The following is a 24,776-nucleotide window of genomic DNA, read 5'->3' as shown; positions in this document are numbered from 1 at the left end:
CATAAACAGGAAAATTATTGTCTTGATTTTGAGATATTAGGCTACTTGTTTCAAAGAGCTTGGAAAGGGGAAAAAAAGTAAAAAAAGTATTATGTTGTAAAGTGCACAAACAAAAGATCTTTTCTCCTCTTGGGTGACTGAGTCAGTCTCTGCAACATATCCTTAAGCAATTTTGACATACACTACTTGTGTAAAACTACTATAAAAGCAAACTTTTACCTTAAAACACCTTATTTACCTTACCTTAACACCAAAAACCAAACAAAAAAGTATATTATCAATGGTGGAAAGAAAGAAATTGCATTTACCTATGGACTGTACAATTTTGAGGTACTTTCTGTTTTAGTAATTCCATTTTCTGCTAATGTATATTTTTCACTTACTGCATTTCGAAGGGAATATTGTGGGGGGGTTGGTAATCGGTTTCTTTGCTCAAAAAAAAAAAAATTTTTAATGTTATGGATGAACCTGCCTGGCAGTATATACAATTACCTTCAGCATTAATGCTGCAACAGTTTTAAGCCATCAAAAGAATATTGCTTTGAAATGGGTTATTATGCATACATCAATATTTTCATTTAAATGTAGGAATATTTGAATATTTTGATGCATATGTATATAAACTTTTTTTTTTTCTTTGTTTGTTTTCAACTTGTGATAGAGTACTTACACATTGTGATATGTCTCCACCAATATGTATTCATGTTTAGTTTTACGGTCTGTGATAAAAGGGGGAGCAATTTCCAGTTCGAGTTCGTATGTCATTCTATTTTGAACCTCTCTTGCCGCCGTACCAAAACAAATGCGTCATTTTGGAGCGAAAGTTTTCGAAACACTGTCTATGCCCCTGACGGGATGGACAGGACGTGTGCTACAAGTGTGCTGGTTAAAATTACTCGACAAAATTAATATTATAATGTGAATAAGTTATTGAAATATCAAGGCAACCGAGCGGCTGTGAGGATGGAGGGACTGGAGATGTCTGCGATGATTCCGGCTCTTCAGGAGCTAGCGAGGTGAGTAACCAGTGGCTAAAGATGGCTAAAGCTAACAGTTTGTGTCTCTGAAACTGCCAGAAACTGAACTGAGCCGTGTGTGTTTTTACGCGTAACTTAAGATGCATAATAAAGTTTCAGTAAAGCTGCACTGTGTTGGTATTTGCAGTGCCAGCGCGGCTGAGTACGAGCAGGCGGTGCAGAAACCTCGACAGATCCTCTGTCAGTTCATCGACAGGATCCTGACCGATGTGGATGTCGGTGAGTTTAAAGGAATTAAAATAAAGTAACGTTACAGGAGGTGGACACAATAACAGATATACCTCACAGCTTGGTGCAGCTACAAAAGCTCAGTTCTTTTGAATTAATGACTTTATTTCGAACCAAAGAATAAAACGTAATGTAAATAAACAAACAAAACAAAAGTACTGTGTATCTTATCCATACAGCATAATGACAGGGAGCACAAGAAGAAGTAAAGCTTATACATTCCTACGCCTTTCTCACTTTTGTCTTTTAATTCATATATTATGTCAACAAATTCCTAAATTTATTTACAACTAGTGCACAAACAACACTCCCCACGTTACTTACCACCAAATTAAATAAATAATATAATAATATTGCAATCCAAATATCCCCCAGTGTTACAAAATAAATATAAACACTCCTTATACAACTTTTCATCATATATAACCTGCCAAAAATATCATTTTATATAGTTTTTAAATTGATTTATTTCCGTGCCTTGTTTCAACCCACCACCAAACCCATTCCACAAAACCACCCCGAAATACTCAAACTCTTTTTAGTTGTACGAACACATTGTTTTTTAAAATTAAATTCTCCTCTTAAATTAGAAAAAGGGCAAAATGATGTTCCTTCACTTTAAGCAATATGTGTGTGTGTGTGTGTGTGTGTGTGTGTGTGTTGCTCTGACCTTGAGCAGTTAAGATAAAGAGAGAGTTTAGGCTTCTCAGATTTATTTGAATAATTAGTTAAGGCCTTAAGATTGCAGCTATACAGCATAAAAAATGCAAAAATGTCATTTGGCGTTGCAGAAATATGTTTTTCTTCTTTTCTACCTCTTTTATTGTACTGTTACTTTTCATATTAAAACCATCGGGGGAGGCTCCTGATCGCCACGTTGTGAACCAGCAGCTGATTAATCAGATCTGTTGTTTGTATTCTTCCAGTTGCTCTCGGGCTGAATAAGAAGTCCAGCTCAGAGCCGGCCTGTGTGATGCTGCTGGACTTTGTGCAGCACATAATCAAATCCTCCTCTCTGATGTTCGCCAATCCTGTCTGCCAGCCCGCCGAGTATCCAGACACCACGCAGAGCTGCACCGGTATGAGATGCTGGAGAAAGCTGGAATATTACTTTTTTTTTTTACATTTAAAATATCAAAAATATTCCATTCTTATCTGTATAATTTTTATTTTATGCTTTTCTTGTCCCCTCCACCTCTGATGTCTCCTCGTTCCTCTCATGATTCAGACTTCAGTAAGTGGGTTGCGGTGCGTTTGCTCCGTGTGGCAGCAGCTCCAGACTGTGACATCATCCACGGGCGTGTTTCTGCCGTGCTGTGCTCTTTACTTCACACTCTGAGAGCCAGGGCGCCGTTCATCTTCAGCCGCCTCACTCAAGAGCTCATGGCTTTGGCCCAGGACCTCAGCGACTTCCTGTACGCTCATATCGCCACGCTGGCAGGACAGGGACTCACTTTGGACATTCACACAAAGATCCGATGGCCTGTAACACTCGAGTGCTTCAGTATCTCCCCAGCTTGTGCCTCCTCGTACCTCACGCCCTCTCCTCTCGTCCTCTCCTCGCCTGCTGCTCTGGAGTCGCTGACTGTAGTGACGATCGGCGTTGTAACTGACGCCCTACGGGGAGTTGTATCCCCTCACGATGTCAGCGTGGCCTGGGAGACTGCTTGTTCCTTCCTGGCTAATGGCAACACCAGGCTGAGGAAGATCTCCATGGTGATGCTGAGGCGACTGGTGGAGCTCAGAGGGTTTCCTGAGAGGCAAGGTCACGACTTCTTCACGGCCTACCTTCACTTGCTGGAAACACACTCCCACATTTACACTGCAAACTCTGATGAGAGAGATCTTTATGGCGGAGAGCTTCTTCAGCTGACTCGCTGTGTGTTTCAGTCGTCTGGTGTCTCGCACTTTGAGCCCATCTACCTCTCGCAGATGTTCGAGTGTGTTTGTACTCTTGGAGGGGCAGGTGTCAAGTATGGCGCAGAAGTTACTGAATCCCTCTGCTTGTTGTTCAGCTTCTTGCTGACAGTTGCGGCAGTTTATGAAAGTGTGGCGTCGTTAAGAAGGCAGCGAGTCACAGAGGTCTGCAGGACGCTGGCACGCACCGTTGGAACTGAAAATCAGGCTGAAGTACGACTCTTGTTTCTCTTTTAAAAAATTTCTCTCTTGGAGTGTTTGTGACATCTTTTTTTCTGCCACCTTCTTTACAAGACCTGTTGTGTCTGTGTGTGTGTGTGTCTGTGTGTGTGTGTGTGTATGTGTTTTTTTTTTTTTTGCAGTGTGCGGAGGGGTTTCTCGGAGCTGCGCTGAGGGCTCAGACTGCTGTGGTGATGCAGAAGTCAGGAGATGGAGAGACTGCTGCCAAGAAATCCTGCAAATCTGTCACCAAGTCAGGCATCAAAAGGATAAAAACATCAGAAGCGTGAGTTCATAAACCTCAGCGCTGCAATTTACAGTTACTGTCATTCTTATTTAATATTTAGATTACTTTCTCAATTAGTTGATTAGTTGTTTGGTCTAAAAACTGTCAGAAAAATATTGTTTCCATAAACCCAAAATGATGTCCTCAGATGGCTTTTTTTTTTACACATCCCAAAGTCATTCGGTTGACAGTCATAGAGGAGGGTAGACACCAGAAAATATTCACATTTAAAAGCTGTAATCAGAGAATTTAGACTTTTTTGTTATTAAAAAATTACTCAAACCAATTCACCATTTATTAGTTTAGTTGGGGATTTATTTCGTAATTGTCAGCTGAATGATTAACAGTTTAATTGTTGTAGCTTTAAACATTCGCAGCTGTGTCCTGTTAAAGAAGTAGTCCTGAGGTTAAGTTTGAGAGTGTAAAAGACTGAATTGTTTGATGTAGTACAGTGAAATACAACATAGTTTATGTGGTGTTTATTTAGTTATTCTCTCACTTGTGTAACAAATTGTTGAAAAATGCTTTGCTGTTTCTTCCTGAATGCCATTTTAATTCATTTTCAGACATTTGATCCTTTCTTTGATGTGTGACAGTGACAGTAGAGAATTGTTACTTGACTTGTTATTTAAATCATAATGTGTCTCTGTGTCCTCAGTGAGGTGGACATGCGTGTAGGCAGTGAGGTTTGGGCTGTGGTGAACAGTCGGCTGGAAGAGCTGCTGACCTTGTTGAACTCTGGTGACCCTGAAACCAAACAGACTCTGTCAGCTCTGGAGGGTTTGGCCCTCATCCTCCACCTGGCGGCCCTCTGCGCCTCCCCCACCAGGTATAAAACCTCAAACCCTGCTCTCACGCTTTTTTCTTTTCATGTCTTACACACAGATGTGCTTACTTTCTAATATTTTTAAAAAGGTTTTCTCTATCAGCCAACTGCAAGAATAACCTACTTTTCTAAAGTTTTGTGACGTGTCTTTGACATGCATCATTTGTGTCTCATTGTTGACAGTCCTCCTCCTCTCCTCTGGGTGCCCACTGAGACTCTTGGCAGGGCCCTGAAGAGCTGTCAGTCAGTGTTAGAAGGAGGTCCTCAACCCGCCTCAGATCAGAACTACTTTCAGTCTGCGGTCCAGACTACTATAAGGATCCTGGACTCTGTCCTCTACCTCACAAGTAAGGACAAGTACACTAAAAAAAACCACACAATATACATGCTTTTCCTGGGGCTTTTATTCATTTTCTGTATTGTTTACTTACTATTTAATTATTGTACATCACAATGAAAGCATACTGTTTGTTATTTTTGCCATTTTTTAAAACTTTTTAGTTGTTACTCTGAAGTATATTGCAAAAATCAACCCAAAGGCATATCCTCTTAAGTGCAGTTCATTGATCACCATCTGTTTGAATCACCATGTGTGTCTTTGTGTTTGTAGTGAGCAGCCACGGTGAGGACGGGCTCCAACGACGGGAGTGTGCTCTGCTGTCTCTTCCCTGGGTGTGTGACAACAAGTCAGTCTCAGCCTATAAGAGCTCAGGATTCCCCTCGTGGCTGCCTGCCCTCGCCCAAAGACTCAGCTTCTGTTACTGTGAGTTTTTCTGATGCATCACAACTCCTGTGGTCGCCTGTAGCTGCATCTTTTTGTGAAGTTGGGACCTTTTTATTTTATTAACAGTTTCACCATTGCTGTAGAGTGATTTTAGGTGATTACATCAGGCTGTTTCCACTGTGAAAATGTTTGATTTGACGTCAGTTTGTGTGTGTCTTTCCAGCACCTGAGATCCAGGCAGACTGTGTGTCACTGCTGGCTCTCCTGCGTCGTGGTGTGTGTGAGACGTGGCGTGTGTTTGTGTTTTCCAAGACGCTGCAGAGTCGAGATGAGGTGGTGAGAGCGGCAGCAGTCAGGGCCTTCCCTCTGTTTCTGCACCATTTGGGAAACTCACACCACAACCTCATCAGCACCACCCTCCTGTACGCACATGTCTATCTACAAGGAGTATGATCACAGCAGTCCCTTTATGATTTTATTGTGGTTATTATAAATCCTTTTTTTATTATTATTATTTTTATGTTCATGTTGTACATTTGCAGTCCCAGGCTGGAGGACAGTTCGGAGCAGGTGAAGAAGGAGCTCGCCAGGATCATCGGTCAGCTCAGCTGTATCCAATCAGAGCTCTCCCAGCTCAGGGACACCCACACTGAGTCCACACGTCCTCCTAAGATCCTCTGCCACCAACTCAGCCTTACAACAGAGCATGCTGGGAACACTCCTCCATCCCTCAGGGCGTCTGTTGTCAGACCGTTCCTGCTCCTGCTCAAACACCAAGCTCCAAGTACTGTCAAACAAGGTATTTTATTATTTTATGCAACAGTTTCTCCCATAATGAGCTTTTCAATCATGCAGGAAGCCTAATTGATGCTGTATTCATATACGTAAATTACATTACTCTGATCCACCTGTAGATTAATTTTGAAGTGCAGTATTCTTTAATTCAGGTCATAGACTCACTGGTTTTTCTTTCTTAGCTTTCCTAGAAGCTCTGCCTCACCTCTGCCAACATGTGACTCTGGTTGGTGGAGACAGCGACTCCCAGGCAGTTCTCTGCGCCCTGATTGGTCTGATGGAGGACACAGATCAAGCGGTCAGAATACGCTTTAGCCAATCAGTGAGATTTCTGCTAACAGAGAGCGCCAGAAACTCTGAGCAGGGCTCTCTGAGTGAGGTGAGCAACTCCAGTAAAATTAAAGGACGTCATTCAGTTATTTCTGTTACTGCAAGACAAAAAGAGCGTAAAAATATTCAACAAAACTGCATTTACAGCAGCTGATTACTTAGGAAAATATGCATATTAATGCCCGTTCCATATGTTGCCTTGAAATCAAGATTTCCTCACTTTAAGTTAACCCTTTGAAACCCAAGAAAAATGGCTTATTTTCTTTCAAAACAAACACTAACTCTAACCCTTAAATATTATATTAATTCTGTAACTCAATCTTAAAAATGTAATTATGATTATTATAAATTTAGTTTTTCCCTAAATATTTTTCTGTAGCATATTTAAAAATAGTCTTCTATATCTACTTATTTTTCTTTTTCAATTTGTAGAACTTTTTTTTTTTTAGCTAATCACTCCTTGCCTGTTTTAAAAGAAATCAGACCAGTTTTCTCAGGGTTTATAGGTGTAAATATTTGTGAAAGCATCTGAAAACAGCACAAGGAAAGTAATGCCACTCCAGGTTTCAAAGGGTTAAAAGTCAAGGAGGACTTTTTCTGTTTTTTGTTTTTTGCTTGGATCATATTTGTTTTTAGTTTGACTTGTATGTATACTTGCTTTATTGGTGAGGTTGACTTTGTGTTTCCTCTTTTCAACCAAGCTCCTGGTTGCTCGTCTTAAAGAGGCGTTCAACAACGCTAAACTCAACAGAGATGACGACCTGCGCAACACTCTGATCCTCACCACTGGAGAGATTGGCAGGTACACATCACCTTTGTCTTTGCACAAGAGCACATGATAACACCACCTGCTGTGTTGCTTGTTTCCTGTGTCATTGTTATCATTCTTGCCTGTTTGATTTGAAATGTCGTCACTTTTTAATTCATGTCTTGCATCATTTTTGTCACTGAAATTTTAGCTAGTAAGTAGTTTTGATTCAAATTTGTTCGTCCCTCTCGTCTCCTGTCAGAGCGTCTCAGGGTAGTTTGGTGTCGTTCTCTCTGCTGCGGCTGCTCCACTGTCTGCTGTCCAAGTCGTCCCCGGTGTCTGTCGCCGCTTACACTCAGATCAGAGCGCTGGCCAGCGCCAAAGGTCTTAAACTACAGACCCTCTTCAGTCAGTACAAGAACCCGATTTGCCAGGTAGAAAATCTTTGAAGCTGTTTTGATATCATAATATTAATATTTCATAATGAAGAAAGATTTTCCACTCACAAGATAATGAAATATTTCTTCTTCTTCTTTTCTTCCTCTTCTTCTAAACTTGGACTTGCTCATGGAGAAATTTTAAGATTCTCAGCCCAGAATACTATGATTAATAATTACATATATCAGCAATACTTTAATGATAAAAAAATGTGCAGCAGGGCTGTCTGTAATGCCTTTGTTTATAATTAGTGCTTATTAGGCTTTTCCTAATGAAGCACCTTGAATTGCCTTGTTGCTGAAACGTGCTATACAAATAAACTTGCCTTGCCTTGCCTAATGGAGGTTGAGACCATTCAGACTTTTAGTTTGTGTTTTGTTTTGTTTTTTTAGTTTGTCAAAAATAGTCTAAGGATAATGATCGTGGCAGAACAAGGTCTCCACATGATTGAGATTAGTTGTCATTGAAGAATAATTTGAGAATATATATATATATATATTTGCTTTACACTGGATTGCATTGAGATGTGCACCTACTTTAATTAGTTCTTTCTTCCATGTGTTTAGTTCCTGGTGGAGTCGCTGCATTCCCGTCATGCATCAGCTTTGCGGAGCACACCAGATCAGGGCAGCGAATCAGCCAATCAGAGAGAGCTGGCCCTCGACATCCTGGCTCAGATCGCGCATGCTTTCGATTTCCCCGACCTCCACCGCTTCCTCACCGTATGTCTGTTACTACGCAAAAGTATATACACAGTGTCCAATATGCTGGATGTGAAAGTATATCAATAATGTTTAATGTACATGTGTTGTACATTTTCATGTATTACTTGTATATACTGTATACAGAGGACCCTCCAGGTGCTTCTGCCCTACCTGGCGGCCAAGGCGAGCTCTACTGGCTCCGCCCTCATCCGTACCCTGGCCAATGAGCTGAAGGCAAACAGGAGAGAGATCCTGATCAACAACTTCAAGTACATCTTCAGCCATCTGGTCTGTTCCTGCACTAAAGAAGAGCTAGAGAGGGCTTTCCACTACCTACAGGTATTAATTATATTCCCATACCGAACTGTAATTGTCCACACATTAATTCAGCAGCAAAGACAATTAAATGTTGATTAAATTGGGATTAGTTATGAATTTAGATGTCATTGGCACTGTCAAAAGAATAGATAAATGTTTTTTTCCATGACGTTTTGTCAGTTTGGTTTCACCTCTTAGTACCAGCCATACAGTCATCTTTAATTAAGTATTTTTACAGAGTGAATCATTGTCCCAAATTAATAACTTGTATGATCTGAAGCTGTGTATCTCAAATGGGAGTACATGTACCCTTAGGGGTATTTGTATTTCCATTTCCCATTGAAGTATTGCAAGTGGTATGTGAGATATCTAAAAAAATGTTAGTTTAAACAATATCAGTCGTGCCTGCGGCCTCGTGCTTACGACCATATCACAGTCGTGATGATATACAGTCCAACATCACTCATCTTGTGGGATATTGATTAATTATGCGCTGGTAAGGCTGGTACTGAGCTGAAGAAATATTTCAAAGTGGGAACATTATGGAAAAAAGTTTGAGAACCACTAATATAACACAGTAGAGTTCACTCACTGGAACAAAAGTAACCTCTGGCAGAATTTAAAGTTGAGCAGTTAGTCTTGTCTGACAAGGCTGATTAATAAAGCCAAGGCTGTCGTCCAGAGTAAATAAGCAGATTATCAGATTGATTTATGTTTGTTTTCATAATGTTCTCTCAGAGTGAGACAGAGATTGAACTGGGCTCGCTGCTGAGGCAGGACTTCCAGGGTCTTCACAACGAACTGCTGCTGCGCCTGGGAGAACACTACCAACAGGTACACACACACACACACACACACACACACAAACACACACGCAGTCAGTCTTTTTAAGCATATTCATGAGCGCAAACATGTCAATAATGAATTAAATGATTTGATTTAAAACAAGTCATTGATCACTTTGTGTTTCAACATTTCTGTGTAGGTATTTAACGGTCTGGCAATCCTGGCTTCCTTTGCATCCAATGATGACCCGTACCAGGGTCCCCGAGACATCACCACCCCAGAACGCATGGTATGTGTCAGAATGAAATGTGCTGTCACTGCTTTATCTTGCGCTTTGACTTTATTTATTTTTGTATTTCATATTTTGTGCTCACCTGACCTGTTGTAAAATTACAACAGGATCTCAGTCCCAAAGGATTTGATACAGACACAGTGCATCTATCGTCATGGCCCGCACACACACACACACACACACACACACACACACACACACACACACACAAACTAGGGATCTTTTTTGGACTTTGACAAACTGTACATGAAATCCACATTTTATAGACAAAAAATATAGAACGGTTATTCAATAATGAAACAAATATTTGTTGCCTCATGCAAGCAACTGACAACAGTAATTTTTATACATATTGTCCTGCTGAGGAAATATTATAATTATCAAAAACTAAGTCAGGGTTCATGTACAATGAGGGGGTGATTTTTGCAAAATAAACTCCAACAGGGTGATGCATGCCTTGTGTTACCCTGAGGAGATTTACTCGATTATAATGACCCTCTCTCTGTAAACTATCCCATTTATTACACAGCTACCTACATAAGAAATCAATAAAGTGACACAAAAAATGTATTCAAAAATGGTTTAGTAATTTTAAAATTACTTTATTGCTTCCCCTAAGCGTCTATGATCAGAACTGCGTCCATAGCAACAGTCTGTCATTCACAGCAGCAGCTTGCTGTTCAGAAATAACAGACCTTACAGAGCTGTCATTGACCAATCAGAATCAAGCATTCAACAAAGCTGTGCAATAATAATCAATAATCACCTCTCTTTTTTAACTTGTGTGACAGGCGGACTACCTGCAGCCGAAGCTGCTGGGAATTCTCGCCTTCTTCAACATGCAGCTGCTCAGCTCCAGCGCAGGAGAGAAGGACCGCAAGAAGCTGGTGTGTGATCCACTGTCGACAGCTACTTTCATATTTTGAGTGTATCGATTCAGTAAAAGACAGTTCACAGAACAACAGTTTGAGATTGTTCGCAGCATTATTGTATCTGATTTGGCGAATATAGTTGTTGTGTACAGTCTGCTGAGCTCATGGAGTGTAAAAGAAATTGTCTGCCTGTTTTTCTGTGCAGGCTTTGACCAGTGTGATGGCTCTAATGCGACTGATGGGCTCCAAACACATCAGCTCTGTCAGAGTGAAGATGATGACGACGCTCCGAACAGGCCTCCGATACAGAGAAGACTTTCCTCTGCTCTGCTGCCAGTCAGTACACACACACACACTCACACACACTTCAACATCACAAGTAAACTGAAACTCTGTGGTATATTTTTGGTTCTTATTTTGTGTATTAAAAATATTTATGAATACACATTTCACACTCAGCTCCCTGACTTAGGCAAAGACCCTTTCTAACTGTATGATTACATACTTGATTGAACTTTAAATAATTCAACTATCTTTGTCTTTTTATTTATGCCACAATCCTGTGGGATGATCTCAGACCCCTGCTTCTGCTTCTGTGTGTTTATTGCTCTCTTCCTGTGTGGACAGGACGTGGGAGTGTTTTGTGAAGAGTGTGGAGCCGGCACATTTGGGCCCTCTGCTGAGTCATGTTATTGTTGCACTCCTTCCCCTGATCCCACAGCAGCCCAAAGAAACTGCTGCTATTATCAGCTTCCTCATACTGGACAACAGGTAACAAACACAAAAAAAGTTTAAAAATGATCATACTCGGTGTGTGCAGAAATTTACTAATGAAAACATACAAATTGTCACTTTTTTCCTGCTTTATAAAATACAAATATTCATGTTGAAACAACATTTAATTACCTCAAAACTACTACATGGGTAGCAGTATTTCTGCACTGATTGTGAAAAAGACAAAAAGAAGGGGCAAAAAAAGTACTGCGATTAATAACAACACTTAATTGCAGACTTTCTATAGCAGTGATCTAATTTTGTCGATTTCCTACAGGGAAGAAGTAAACGACTACCTCCATGAGATATACTTTCTGCCAGATCACCCTGAGCTGAAAGACATCCACACTGTTCTGCAGAACTACAAGAAGGTCAGTATGTTTAAGATGTTCTGGCATTGAAGTAAATAAAGGAAGCAGGCAGTGATCAAACATTTTTTACTATTTCAAGTTTTACTATAAAAAGTTATAAATTATGCTTATAAGATAAAGATAGCTGCTGTTTTGTAACTGCTCTTCTCCAGTTCTTTATTTATTTATTTGTAATTAGTTTACTTTTATCATATCATTATTTTCCGTATGTTCATTTTTGTGTTTTCTGTGACATTGTAATTGTTTTTTCAGTTTTCTGCCTCTCCCTGCACTGTATTTTTGTTGCTTTTATCATTTTGTGCAAAAATGAAAACATAAAGAAACTAAACACACTTTGAATGGTAATACTGTATGTTTGATTCCATCCAGCTGACGGCGAGCAGCAGTGACCTGGCCGCAGCGCTGCAGCTCTCCATGAGAGCCGTTCAACATGAAAACGTTGACGTTAGGATTCATGCACTGACCAGCCTCAGGGACATGATGCACAGCAAGCAGGTACACAAACACACACACCGATTAACAACCTCCAGAGGACCAGACACAAAGCTTCTCTTTTTGCAAGAAATAATAGAATTTCTTATGGGAATCGATAAAGTAAACCAGTTAACTGTTTACTTTTTCCACTGTTCAATGCATCTCCTTTAGTGACTACTATGTGCACACATAGTACGTGATGTACGTGATGTTAAATACGTGATTATACAACATATTTCAACACTGCGTTGCCTCTTAAATCAGGTTTCATAATGTTGATGATCATTCTTTTTTACCATAAAGCTGCTGTTTACTGACATGTCTTAACTTCCCATAATGTTCTGCAAATCATAAATATGTAATTTTTTGTGTCGTGTGCTGCAGGACTGGATGCTGCGGCAGGTCTGCGCGAGTGAGGCGGTGGAGCCGGTCATCTCCAGCCTGGTGTCAGTGCTGCTGAAGGGCTGCCAGGACTCGTCCCCAGAGGCCAGGCTCCTCTGTGGGGAGTGTCTCGGGGAGCTGGGGGCCGTGGATCCCGGACGTCTGGACCTGTCTCACACGCACACCCATGGGGACCGCAACACCTTTGTGGTAAGCTGGACAAAAAAAAAAAAGATTCTCCTAAAATAGAACATCTCTGTAAGAAATGTCAAAGTTTATTTCTCTGTGAACAGAGTGGAGTTGATGATCCCAACTTCGCCTACGAGCTGCTGACTGAACTGACCAGAACATTTCTGGCGTACGCTGATAACGTCAGAGCACAGGACTCTTCTGCTTATGCAGTTCAGGTCTGAAAGCTTGTGCCTTTCTGTCTTTTTTTATTGACTCATGTCTGGTCTGTAATAAAACTGTTTGGGCATGTGCACTGTAGGAGCTGCTGTCCATCTTTGAGTGTCGTGAGGGGCGAACTGACTCACCGGGGCGACGTCTGTGGAGAAGATTCCCAGAGCAGATTCAAGAAATACTGGAACCACATCTCAACAGCAGGTATTCAAGTTTACACACACACACACACACAGACTTACAGCTCATGTACACATGTAATAATTTAGGAGACCAGGTCCCTGGAGTAAAGGTTATTCTTCTTTGTCCTCTCTCTCTGACTGCTCCTGTCCTCCTTCTCTGTCTTCAGGTATAAGAGCAGTCAGAAGGAGGTGAACTGGTCTCAGCTGAAGAAGCCTGTGTACCTAAGTGAAAGAGGCAGCAAATTCTCTGACTGGTCGGCCACGTGGGCTGGATACCTCATCAGCAAGGTGGGCTCATTTATCTTTCACTGTCTTTTGCAGAACCAAACAGACACACATCTAATGCATCTTTTTTTAGTTTAGTTTAATTTAGTTTCCTTGTGTTTAGTTTATTTGCACACAATTAAAATCCTGATGCATTAAAAGAAAAAAAAATGTGCCGGGAGAGGTCAAGAAGCCAGAGGCTAATACAAATGGCCCCCCTAAATTCACATTTTACAGAAAAATGCAACAAAAGATAAAGCAACTGGTTTCCTGTGTTTTAGGTGAGACATGAGCTGGCCAGCAGAGTGTTCACCTGCTGCAGTTTCATCATCAAACACGACTACAAGGTCACAATCTACCTGTTGCCTCACATTCTGCTCTACATGCTGCTGGGCTGCACACCTGCAGAGCAACAAGAGGTAAGGACACATACACCGTTATCACCTATAAAAGAAGTGAATCCAGGTTTTTGGGTTTGTTTTCTTATGGCGATAATAACACGCCTCCTTCCAGGTGACAGAGGAGATGCTGGCCGTGCTGACAGCAGGGGATGGACGAGGTCAGGAGACGGCTTCTAGCCTATCGCAGCTCAGCACTCAGACTGTGTTCAGTATGATTTCTCACCTCACACAGTGGAGCCGCCACATCCTCTACTCCAAACCCAAACACAACGGTTAGTTATACATTTCACCGTTGCACAAGTCTCTACTCTCTGGGATTTCACTGCAGTGCTGAAATATAACAGTCAGAGTAAATTAATTGAAGTTATTGACCTCATTTGTTTTGTAAATTTGCATTTAGAAAATGCAATCGCCTGTTTTGTGTTTGTCAGTGACAACAGAACAGACAGTTGTTTACAGAAAAGTTTATGATTAGTTTGGAAATAATTGCATCTTTATTTTAATTAACTGAATATGAATGCATGTATCCTTGTCGTTCACTAACCTGCATGATTTTCTGACACTGGAGATAAGATAAAAATGTGTCATTACAGAGAGCGGGGAGTATCAGCGCGTGGTGGCGTTTCTGAGGAGCATCCCACAGGACGTTCTGGCTAAGGCCTCTCTACGATCCAAAGCGTACACTCGTGCCCTCATGCACTTTGAAGCATACATCTTAGAAAACAAAGAGAACATCCAGGACCATCTCACCTTCCTGCAGGTTTGACAACAAGTGAACTTTCTTTAAGGTATATGTTGTTGCTAAAATGTGTGCTTATTTCCTCAGATGTTTTTAGATTTAAATAAAAAAAACAAGTGGCTGGGAAACATCTTGTTAAGGAGCTGGATGCTTAGAAACATGTTGATATATGTTGATGCCTCATTAAATTTTTTTAAAACCATTTGACTACAGAAAATATTAGAAAATAAAGGTAAAAAAAACATTACAGTTTGGTTTACGGATGAATAAATGTGAATCGAACAGGAATCAGAAATGGTTGTGATTGGCTGTTGCAGACGCTGTACGCCGCCATGCACGAACCTGATGGAGTGAGAGGGGTCAACGCCCTGAGGAGAGAGGAGCCGTCGCTACGGGAACAGATACTTGAGCATGAGAGCATCGGCCTGCTGCGAGATGCGACAGCGTGCTATGACCGGGCCATACAGCTGGAGTCAGACCAGGTACACACACATATACACACACACACGCGCAAGCTGCTTTTTAAACGGTTGTAATCTCTGTAATTCTCACTGTATTTCATCATTTAGATCGCTCATTATCATGGAGTAATGACCTCGATGCTCGGCCTGGGACAGCTGTCTACAGTCGTCACTCAGGTCAATGGAGTACTGGCCAACAAGTGAGAATTACACACACACACACACACACACACACGCACACACACACACACACACACACACACAGACATTATGGCCCATCTCGTTTACATTTACAGGCACAAAATATTTCCTTTTATCTTTTACCTTGACCTCTTGCTGATCTCTAAACTCATGTATTTTATTTTACTTAGATAACATGTATGTCAGTGAAAGTCCACTGAATGTTGCTATATATTGACGCATTTAGGCCTCAGTGGAAGTCAGAGCTGAACACCTACAGAGTGGAGGCAGCCTGGAAGCTCGGACAATGGGACCTGCTGGAAGATTATCTGAGTTCAGGTAATAAAATACACAGATCGTCCATGAAAGCTGCAATGATTCATTGGTGATATGGTAGGAATAGATATCTTGTCAAAATATAAAATTTAATGACTAAGTTTTGCACTACCATTGTGTCTCCAGATCGTCAGTCCAACACCTGGGGCGTGCGTCTCGGCCAGTTACTGCTGTCAGCTAAGAAGCAGGACGCTGAGAGTTTCTATGAGAAGCTGAAGCTGGTGAGGAAGGAACAGGTCGTCCCGCTGTCTGCAGCCAGTTACGAGTGTGGAACCTACCAAAGAGGATACGAGTACATCATCAGGTCTGTGTCTCTGTAGGCAGGTTTCCATTAACCCTCAAACTGAAATTGCGAATATAAAATACACCTAATGGGGACATGCTAATTTGGAAAAAACTAAAAAAAGTTTTTACCCTGACATGAGGTGGTATTTAAGGTGATTCAAAAAAGCCATATTTCCCAAAACTGCAATGGAAACCCTTTTTTTCGCTTTATAGGTCACATGATGCTATGGCTATGTGCTTGTCGGTAGGAAATGGCTCCCTCATGATGCAGCAGGTGCTACAAGAGGTGTTAGTGCATCACATAACTCTTCAAAAGTTCAGTGGATCATCTGGAAGTTTTGAATTGAATTTCCTCTGTAAAATTGTGGACTCTCAGTTCCCAGAAATCCCTCATATGCACTTGCTCCCACATAAAATGGGCTTGCCTTTCCATTTTCGCTCGCGTAACCTGCCTACGTCATCTTCAATTGGAAATAATGGCGGCTAGTTTGGTGGCTGCGATTGAAGGAAAGCTGCTGAACATCCATGGCCATGCTTTTTGGAATGTTTTTCGGAGAGAAGTCACATTATATCACTCAACGGAAACGCATTCATCTTGCAATTGTGTTTTAACATCAGACATTTTGAAACCATCAAAAGCATCGTCTTTTGTTTTTCTGGTAGATTCCTGGTTGTCACTAGCCATAACTTGTAAATCAAAAAACTCTGATTGTCTTTTTAGGCTGCATGTGCTCAGTGAGCTGGAGCACAGTTTTACCGAGCTGCAGAAACAGAAGGAAAGCTCCGCCCCCAGCCTTACCCAGCTACCTCCTCATTGGTCAGATCGACTGGAGATGACCCAGAACTCCTTTCGGGCCAAGGAGCCAATCCTGGCCCTCCGCCGTGCCCTGCTCAGCCTGGCACCACAGTAAGGACATAGAAACATCTGCAGGCAAATAAGCACGCGTTATCATATTAATAATTTCTTTTAAGTTAATATTTAAACATTTCTTGTGTATGTGCCTCGTTCGTTATAGCCGTTGCTGCAGCTCTGCACCTTGAACTTATTTGACGAAGATTAACTTGTGCACACGTTGTCTTGCCTTGAAATCAGGGAGAGTACAAGATTGTGCATTATTTCATATTTCTGTGTCTTTTTTGTTTACTGTTGAATAAAAGCTGTCCGAGCTCCTGACTAAGATGTAAATCTGAAGAAAATCTGTCAGTTATGCAGGCCACGTCACAAATCTGCCCCTTGTGTTTGCTCTGCAGGCCGATGAGTAAGGAGCTGGTCGGGGAGTGCTGGCTGCAAAGTGCCCGGGTGGCCAGAAAGGCCGGACACCACCAGACTGCCTTCAATGCTCTGCTGAATGCAGAGAACACAAACCTGGCCGAGCTGGTCACCGAGAAGGCAAAGTGGCTTTGGTCCAAGGTATAACAGACACTTTTAACATAATTGCTTGTCTAAATACACGATCAGCATCTCTTCTAGAAAGCTGACCCCGTTTTGCACCTGTTTTACTAAGAAAGAAAATCCTGTACGCTCTCCAGCTTACAGCTGACATATTTATTGAATGAAAAACAAAATGCTGTTTCTGGCTGCTAGACCGAAACATGATTCTTTTCAGAGATTCTCTTCAGCGCCTGTTTTACTACTCAAACTTTCACTAAAATGCATATTATTGTCAGCTGATGCATGTTGGAAAATATCAGATTGTTAAACAACCTCCACCATTTGTGCATTCCTATTTATGTTTCATTTTTTTGAGTGAGGAAAAGATGTTCGAACACACAAATGCTCAAAACAAACCCACCTGTGTTGTGTTGTCAGGGCGATGTACACGAGGCCCTGATCGTCCTGCAGAAAGGCGTGGCTCAGTGTTTCCCTGACGATCAGCCTCTGATGGACTCTCGCAGCCTGCAGACCAAAGGCAAAGCCATGCTGCTGGTCGGGCGCTTCATGGAGGAGACGGCCAACTTCGAGTCTAACGCCATCATGAAAGCATACAAGGTAACAGCCATGATGTTTGTAGAGTGAACCACTGTGCAAGACGTCAGAGGCTTTGATTAACACTGTCAGTTAGTTAAAAAATAATACCAACAAATAAATAAAATGGACAAAAATGGACAGTTTGACATTTTGTCCATTAAAATGTGTAGAAAGCCTGATAACTCCTTGTCTGAAGCTGCCCATCAGGAATGTTCAAACATTTATCTTTTGGACACCGTCTTTAAAGCAAAGGTGGAAAAATACTAATTGTAATAGATCAATTAATCAATCAATAGAAAAATAATGGAGATGCCAAACATTTCTTGTTCCAACTTTTTTTCTTTGTCTTTGTGTGATAAAGAACAGAATTTCTTCAGGTATGTTTTTATGAAATAAAGACGAGCATTTTTCATTAATTTCCAACATTGTACAGCTCAAGTGAAAACAGTTGTTGCCTCAAGCAATAACGCAAAAACATTTTTAGATGCAGCTCCACTTTAAAGTGTGTTTTATGTGTTTTTTAGGATGTGACCAACCTTCTGCCTGAGTGGGAGGATGGAAACTTCTACCTGGCCAAGTACTATGACAAAGTGATGCCAATGGTGACTGATAACAAGCTGGAGAAACAGGGGAACCTCATTCGATACATTGTCACATACTTTGGAAAGTAAGGACGATACCCAGCCTTTCAGACTATAATCAAAGCTGAGAAAACGCTGTCATGACTTACTTTACTCTACAGTGCCTCATTCGTTTCTTAATTATTTTTTTCCCCTCTCAGAGCCTTGCAGTTTGGAAACCAGTACATCTACCAGGCCATGCCTCGCATGCTGTCCCTTTGGCTCGATTTTGGAGCCAAAGTGTGTGATTGTGAGAAAGGTGGGTGGCCACTAGTGACTGTAAGTGTGAAACAAAGAAATAAACAGGACAGTTAGATGCTTCCCGTGTTTCCATTAGCAGTTCCATCACTTTATGCCAGTTTATTTTTTAAGAACTGCTAACAGCAGAGACAGAAAAATATGTTTACACATTCAAATACCATCCTCACATCCCTCCACCACAGCGGGGCGCACGGACAGACAGATGCGTCAGGAGCTCGGGAAAATCAACGTGGCGGTGAGCGAAAACTGTGCCAACTTGGCGCCATACCAGTTCCTGACCGCCTTCTCCCAGCTCATCTCCAGGGTGTGCCACTCCAGCGACGAGGTGTTCACCGTCCTCATGACCATTGTGGCCAAAGTCTTTCTGGCGTACCCCCAACAAGCCATGTGGCTAATGGCTGCTGTCTCCAAGGTAGGAGTGTGTGTGAGTGTGAGTGTGTGTGTGTGTGTGTGTGTGTGTGTGTGTGTGTGAGTGTGTGTGTGTGTGTGTGTTTCTTTCTGTCATCTTCATAATAATACAGGCTTTTTGTATTGAATCTATGCAGTTTCACTTTTTAAGGCATGTTTAGGAACTCCTTATCCCTATTTGTTTGCATATTTTCACATCTACTAGAAGTGTTTATACCAAATTCATGCCACTGTGTGTGAACTCTGACTTTGGTGTGTTAATATCTGTTTTTTCCTTTAAAGGATCAGTTCCTTTTACAAACATTACAAAGCTCTTGTACTATATTTGTTGTGATTGACCGACCAGATGATTTAGCAGCTGCATAAACTCACAACACTACTGCATTGCTCTCTAAATAAAATATCACATCAAATTTTTCAGTCTTCCTACCCCATGCGAATGAACCGGTGCAATCAGATCCTTAAGAAAGCAATAAGCCTCAAACCGTCTCTGGAGAAATTCATCGGAGACGCCACCAGGCTGACTGACAAGCTGCTGGAGCTCTGCAACAAGCCGGTACACACACACACACACACACACACACACACACACAGAATTTTATATATTACATGAAAATATACTACATTTTTTAATTGCAAACTACAGTAATCTTTGCCTTATAAAGTGCCATCTAAACTGTTTTGGTTTTTATTAATAACCTCAAAATTTGAGGTTATTAATTTTTTTCATCTTAAGCTTTATTTATTTATGCATACAGTTTAGATTGACAGCGCACATCAAAAAACATTTCTGACAATTTAGGCAATTTGATTTGAAATTTTTCAACTCTAGTCCCTGGGAAGGTGTGATGACAACCAAAAAAACATGAAATGCATTGAAATGGGAACAGCACTACTGTGCATACATCTGCACATTAACGTGTTTAAAACATGGACAACAATACATAAAACATGAAAACCATTCACACTTCAGATTGTCTTTTAGTTATGACTTTAAATATTTTTTAGATGAACAATATGTGTCACACTCTCTAGGTGGTAAATGTGTAATAATACTGAATGTGAAAGACGTCAAAATGCATATAAGTGTAAGTTCATTGTTAAATAATACAGCATGAGTTTATATTAACGTGTAAGGTTCTATTCATTTTATAAATGCATGTTGTTTTATAGTCAGTTTCAATGGAGTGTGGAGTCACAACATAAAAATATAGTTCCTTGCATACAATACTTCAAACACTCACTATAAAATCCTTGAAAATGAAAATGGATCAACACATTTTATCAGTAACAAGATTAGATTAGATCAAATAAACATCTGTTGAATGCTTGCAGTAAAAGAGGAACACAATATATAAAGTTAGAAATACATACATAAATGTGTAACTGTGTCTTTCAGGTGGATGGTAACAGCACCACCCTCAGCATGAGTGTTCACTTCAAGCAACTCAAACGTTTGGTGGAGGAGCCGACCTTCAGCCAGATCCTCATCCCGCTGCAGTCAGTCCTCATCCCCACGCTGCCCTCCACAGGCGGGACGAACACACAGCACGACGCCTTCCCTGGACACTGGGCTTACCTGGACGGCTTTGAAGACTCTGTAAGAGAAAGGGAAAGAGGGTGTTGATGGTTGTCATAATTATTTTTGTAGGGAGGTTCCCAATGACAAAAAGTATTTTCTGAAACATTTTTTAGCCAAAGTCAAAGTAAAAAGAAGTCAGAAGTTCTTTATTGTTCTAAAACGACAAAAGAGCACAGCATGTCCCGGGTATGTAAAACAGTATTTAAAAGATACTAATAATTAGTGATAAAAAATTAAAAGATATTTTTTTAAATTAATTAATAACAATAATAATAATATTAATAAAATGCACACCAGATAAATAACATATAATAAAGGACACAGGGTAGTCATAAAGCAACATTATCTGTTTTCCTGGCAACCCTAAACCTGTTTGTGTGTGTGTGTGTGTGTGTGTGTGTGTCTGTATATATATATATATATATATATATATAGGTGGAGATCTTGGCCTCCTTACAGAAGCCTAAGAAGATCAGTCTGAAGGGTTCAGATGGGCGGAGCTACACCATGATGTGTAAACCTAAAGACGACCTGAGGAAGGACTGCAGACTCATGGAGTTCAACTGCCTCATCAACAAGGTGTGTGAAAATGAAACAACGTACCACCTTGAGTTATCAGTTTACTAAGTTTACCTGTGCAACTTTTGTAGTTATATTGGAAGTTAATAATCTGTCCCCTTTGTGTGTATGAAATAAAAATGTGTTTTTACTCCAAGTTCATACAGACATAGTCATGAGCTCCGAACACTAGTGACTAAAAAATAACCAAGAAATCAAAAAGGGAGTGTGCAAAATAGAAATAATAAGTAAACAGCAATTGCCAGAAGAAAAATTTCTAGTATGTTTATATGATCAGCTTCTTTAAAAAAGTAAAGGAAGAAAATTGTCTTGTATAGGAGTACATATGGACACATTTACATTTATATGTAATACATTGTGCTTTTATAACAACAGAAAAATGGCCAAAAAAAACAGTGAAATACAGTAAATTGATGACATCTACTGACAATTTATGAAGAGTGAAAGCTGGTTTGTCATCTCTAATATCATTGTTTTAATTTTACATCAACAAAATTCCACCTTTTTCTTTAAGAAAAGTTCTCACTGTTGTATCAGTCAGTTTCTCTATGGATTGCACCTGCTAATTCTTCGTTTAGATGACATGTTTTACCTGATACATGAGTATATTAAATTGGTATCTTAAAAGTAAATTTTGGATCTTTTGAATTGGCGTTGTATGAGGTACTTAATTATAGTCAGTGTATTACCTGCTGTAGATGACTGTACACCGACTACACACACTAACTGGATAAGTCAACCCCACTTCAAAAAATCCAAACTTTACCTTTACGTCTACAGTATATCAGCAAAATGTGTTTCCACACTCTTAGTCAGCAGTATTTATAGCATGTGTAAATGTTTTCTGTCCACGTTTTGTATTTGTAGTGCCTACGTAAAGATGCAGAGTCGAGGCGGAGGGAGCTACACATCCGCACCTACGCTGTGATTCCTCTCAACGAGGAGTGCGGCATCATCGAATGGGTCAACAACACCGCCGGACTTAGACACATTCTCACCAAGCTGTATAAAGAGAGAGGTACACTCCTACACAAAGCCTAAAAACAGAAGAAGAGATAAACAAACCATCAGTGTAAGAAATGCTATGAAATAATGTATTTGGTCATTTTTGTATGTGTGTTTTTAGGCATCTACTTGTCAGGTAAAGAGCTCAGAAAGCTCATTCTACCAAAGACGGCTCCTTTTGAGGAGAAGCTACGAATCCACAAGGAGGTGCTTTGTGCTCGACACCCCCCTGTATTCCACGAGTGGTTCCTCCGAACTTTCTCTGACCCAACATCATGGTACAACCCGTTCAATTACATTTATGAGGGCCTCTGTTTCAAAAGTATTCTCAGTAATGTAATTTTGTCATCACAGTTGAGAGGAGCAGTTGCAGCTCTGGATTTTAAAATGTAGTTTTTCGATGGTTATACATTTAGAAAGGGTCCAGTTCAGGTTTGAAGTTTCTTTAAGGATCAAGTTGAATTCAGAATTGAATTCTCATGTAATGTCGCTCACTGTGTGTGTTTACAGGTACAGCAGTCGCTCTGCGTACTGCCGCTCCACTGCTGTGATGTCCATGGTGGGCTACATCCTGGGTCTGGGCGATCGCCACGGAGAAAACATCCTTTTCGACTCTTTCACTGGAGAATGCGTTCACGTTGATTTCAACTGCCTCTTCAATAAGGTTTGCGTTTGTCACAAATTGTCTGAAAATTATTAATAATTAGGAGTCATTCAAATTATAAATATTTCAATGGAGGTACTACCTTAAATTATTGGATAGATCTGACAATGGAGATTTACATGATGGAAAAGATTAATTTCTTTTTGCAATGAAGCATGGACCTTTTTGTAAGACTCTGGGAGAAATGGGTACGATATGTCAAGCCTCTGAGGCCTGACTTTTTTGGGATGATAACTCGAGGGAACATTCTTAACTTTTTGATTGTTGATTCTGTTGGATTGCCACAAGCATTTTATTTTATTGTATTTTACTTTATTTGGTTTATCTCTACCTCTCTGGGATGTTAAAAAAGGGGGAAATGTTGTATGGACAGATGTAAGATTAGTCAAAGATGAAGGTGAGACCTTTGAGAAGTCATGAAACTTTTTTTTTCTTTTTTTAAGTGGGTCACTGATGGTCCAAATATGACTATAACTGCTAAATATTTATTTAGGCTGTTATAAAAATGTGCATCTGTCACAGGCCTCTTGATGTTACAAATACAGATAACGACATTGTCTGTTTGATTACATTGAAACTAAAAAAAAATCTTTCCAACAAAATCATCTAAAAAATCACTAAAATTGTTTTATATATTGTTTTCATGTGCCAGCTTTTCTGTTGGCCCTGCGTTTCTATAATGCACCTTCCTTCCTTCTCCACTAGGGGGAGACATTTGACGTGCCTGAGGTGGTTCCCTTCCGTCTGACCCAAAACATGGTCCACGCCATGGGGCCCATGGGCATCGAGGGTCTCTTCAGACAAGCCTGTGAGGTCACCCTGAGACTGATGAGAGATCAGAGAGAACCACTCATGAGGTAAATAATATTATTGTCAAACAATGCTGTAAAACACTGTTTCATAATCTGAGTGTTTGCATTAAATGTGGTACATAAACAAAGCAAAAGGTATGCTTAAAAAATCCTGGAGGTACAGAAAGGGGTATAGTTAACAATTATTCAACTTGTTTTTCTCTAACACAAATTTATAAAGTTACTCTCTTTTTAAACAAAATAAACTTTTAATTTTTCCTCTAAGTGTACTCAAGACCTTCCTTCATGACCCGCTGGTGGAGTGGAGCAAACAAGCCAAAGGACTTTGTAAAGCTCAGGCCAACGAGACAGGAGAGATAGTCAATGAAAAGGTGCATTTTTTTAAGAAATGTTGCCGCTGAACGTTTGTTTACATGCCTTTAGAGCCACGTGCACATCTAAATATAACCTATAAATGTAAAAGTGTTACTGAATAGTCTTGAATTTTAACCCCTCTTTTCTCTGCCAGGCCAAAACCCATGTGTGTGACATCGACCAGCGTCTGCAGGGAGTAATAAAAAGCAGGAACAAAGTGCTAGGTCTACCTCTGTCCATAGAGGGACACGTCCACTACCTCATACAGGAAGCAACAGACGACAAACTGCTCTGTCAGATGTATCTGGGCTGGGGGCCATACCTGTAAAACACAGATCTTAGTTTATAGAATGAGAGGTAAGCTTTTTGAAGTCAATTCAGCATAATTTAAAGGTGCTTTCCTGTGGTCAAATGCCTATGCAAGACAACTTTAAGTGCTCTCTGAGGTGACTGCAAGTATAGCAGGTGCAAAAAAAAATTGCACAAAAAGTTTGTAATACTGACGCATGTCCTCCACTCATGACTGTTTGCTGAAGAGCTCTTTAGCATGTATTTTTTGTTCAAGTACTTCCAAACTGTTTAGTTTCCTGTTTTCTGGAAACAAGGAATATATTTGGTTTATTTCTGTACATTCTCTTGTAATAAATAATGTGTTTTGCAGATTTGATTTTCTAGGTAAATGTGTAAGAAGTGTCGTCTAATCTCTTAACCCTCCTTTGCGTTTCTCACAGATTGCTTTAATCCCCTCTGTG

The 24,776-nt window shown here is 40.5% G+C and overlaps 1 protein-coding gene across 1 annotated transcript; it reads left to right on the top strand.

Annotated features, from left to right (window-relative positions):
- The first annotated feature begins 807 nt into the window (after window positions 1-807).
- Window positions 808-24,684, top strand: atr (ATR checkpoint kinase). Its single transcript, XM_042500875.2, has 48 exons — window positions 808-1,016; window positions 1,165-1,256; window positions 2,192-2,344; window positions 2,494-3,395; window positions 3,545-3,687; window positions 4,346-4,516; window positions 4,697-4,860; window positions 5,124-5,276; window positions 5,461-5,659; window positions 5,780-6,036; window positions 6,215-6,411; window positions 7,064-7,164; window positions 7,373-7,544; window positions 8,115-8,270; window positions 8,397-8,591; window positions 9,309-9,404; window positions 9,556-9,645; window positions 10,440-10,535; window positions 10,726-10,856; window positions 11,148-11,291; window positions 11,572-11,665; window positions 12,035-12,160; window positions 12,524-12,730; window positions 12,814-12,927; window positions 13,011-13,126; window positions 13,272-13,392; window positions 13,650-13,787; window positions 13,882-14,041; window positions 14,363-14,529; window positions 14,826-14,990; window positions 15,078-15,169; window positions 15,397-15,488; window positions 15,612-15,789; window positions 16,492-16,677; window positions 17,022-17,181; window positions 17,581-17,760; window positions 18,264-18,406; window positions 18,521-18,618; window positions 18,803-19,032; window positions 19,450-19,584; window positions 20,428-20,628; window positions 21,046-21,189; window positions 22,057-22,207; window positions 22,316-22,472; window positions 22,705-22,858; window positions 23,564-23,715; window positions 23,936-24,041; window positions 24,179-24,684. Exons 1-48 carry the CDS (start codon window positions 964-966, stop codon window positions 24,350-24,352), a joined length of 7,806 nt encoding a protein of 2,601 aa, XP_042356809.2. The 5' UTR covers window positions 808-963; the 3' UTR covers window positions 24,353-24,684.
- Window positions 24,685-24,776: the final 92 nt, after the last annotated feature.

This window comes from Plectropomus leopardus, chromosome 14 (assembly GCF_026936395.1).
Source record: "Plectropomus leopardus strain MGB_pleo_1.0 chromosome 14, ASM2693639v1, whole genome shotgun sequence".
Classification (NCBI taxonomy): domain Eukaryota; kingdom Metazoa; phylum Chordata; class Actinopteri; order Perciformes; family Serranidae; genus Plectropomus; species Plectropomus leopardus.
Note: the sequence above shows the minus strand (reverse complement) of the source record. Positions and strands in the feature narration are given on the sequence as shown.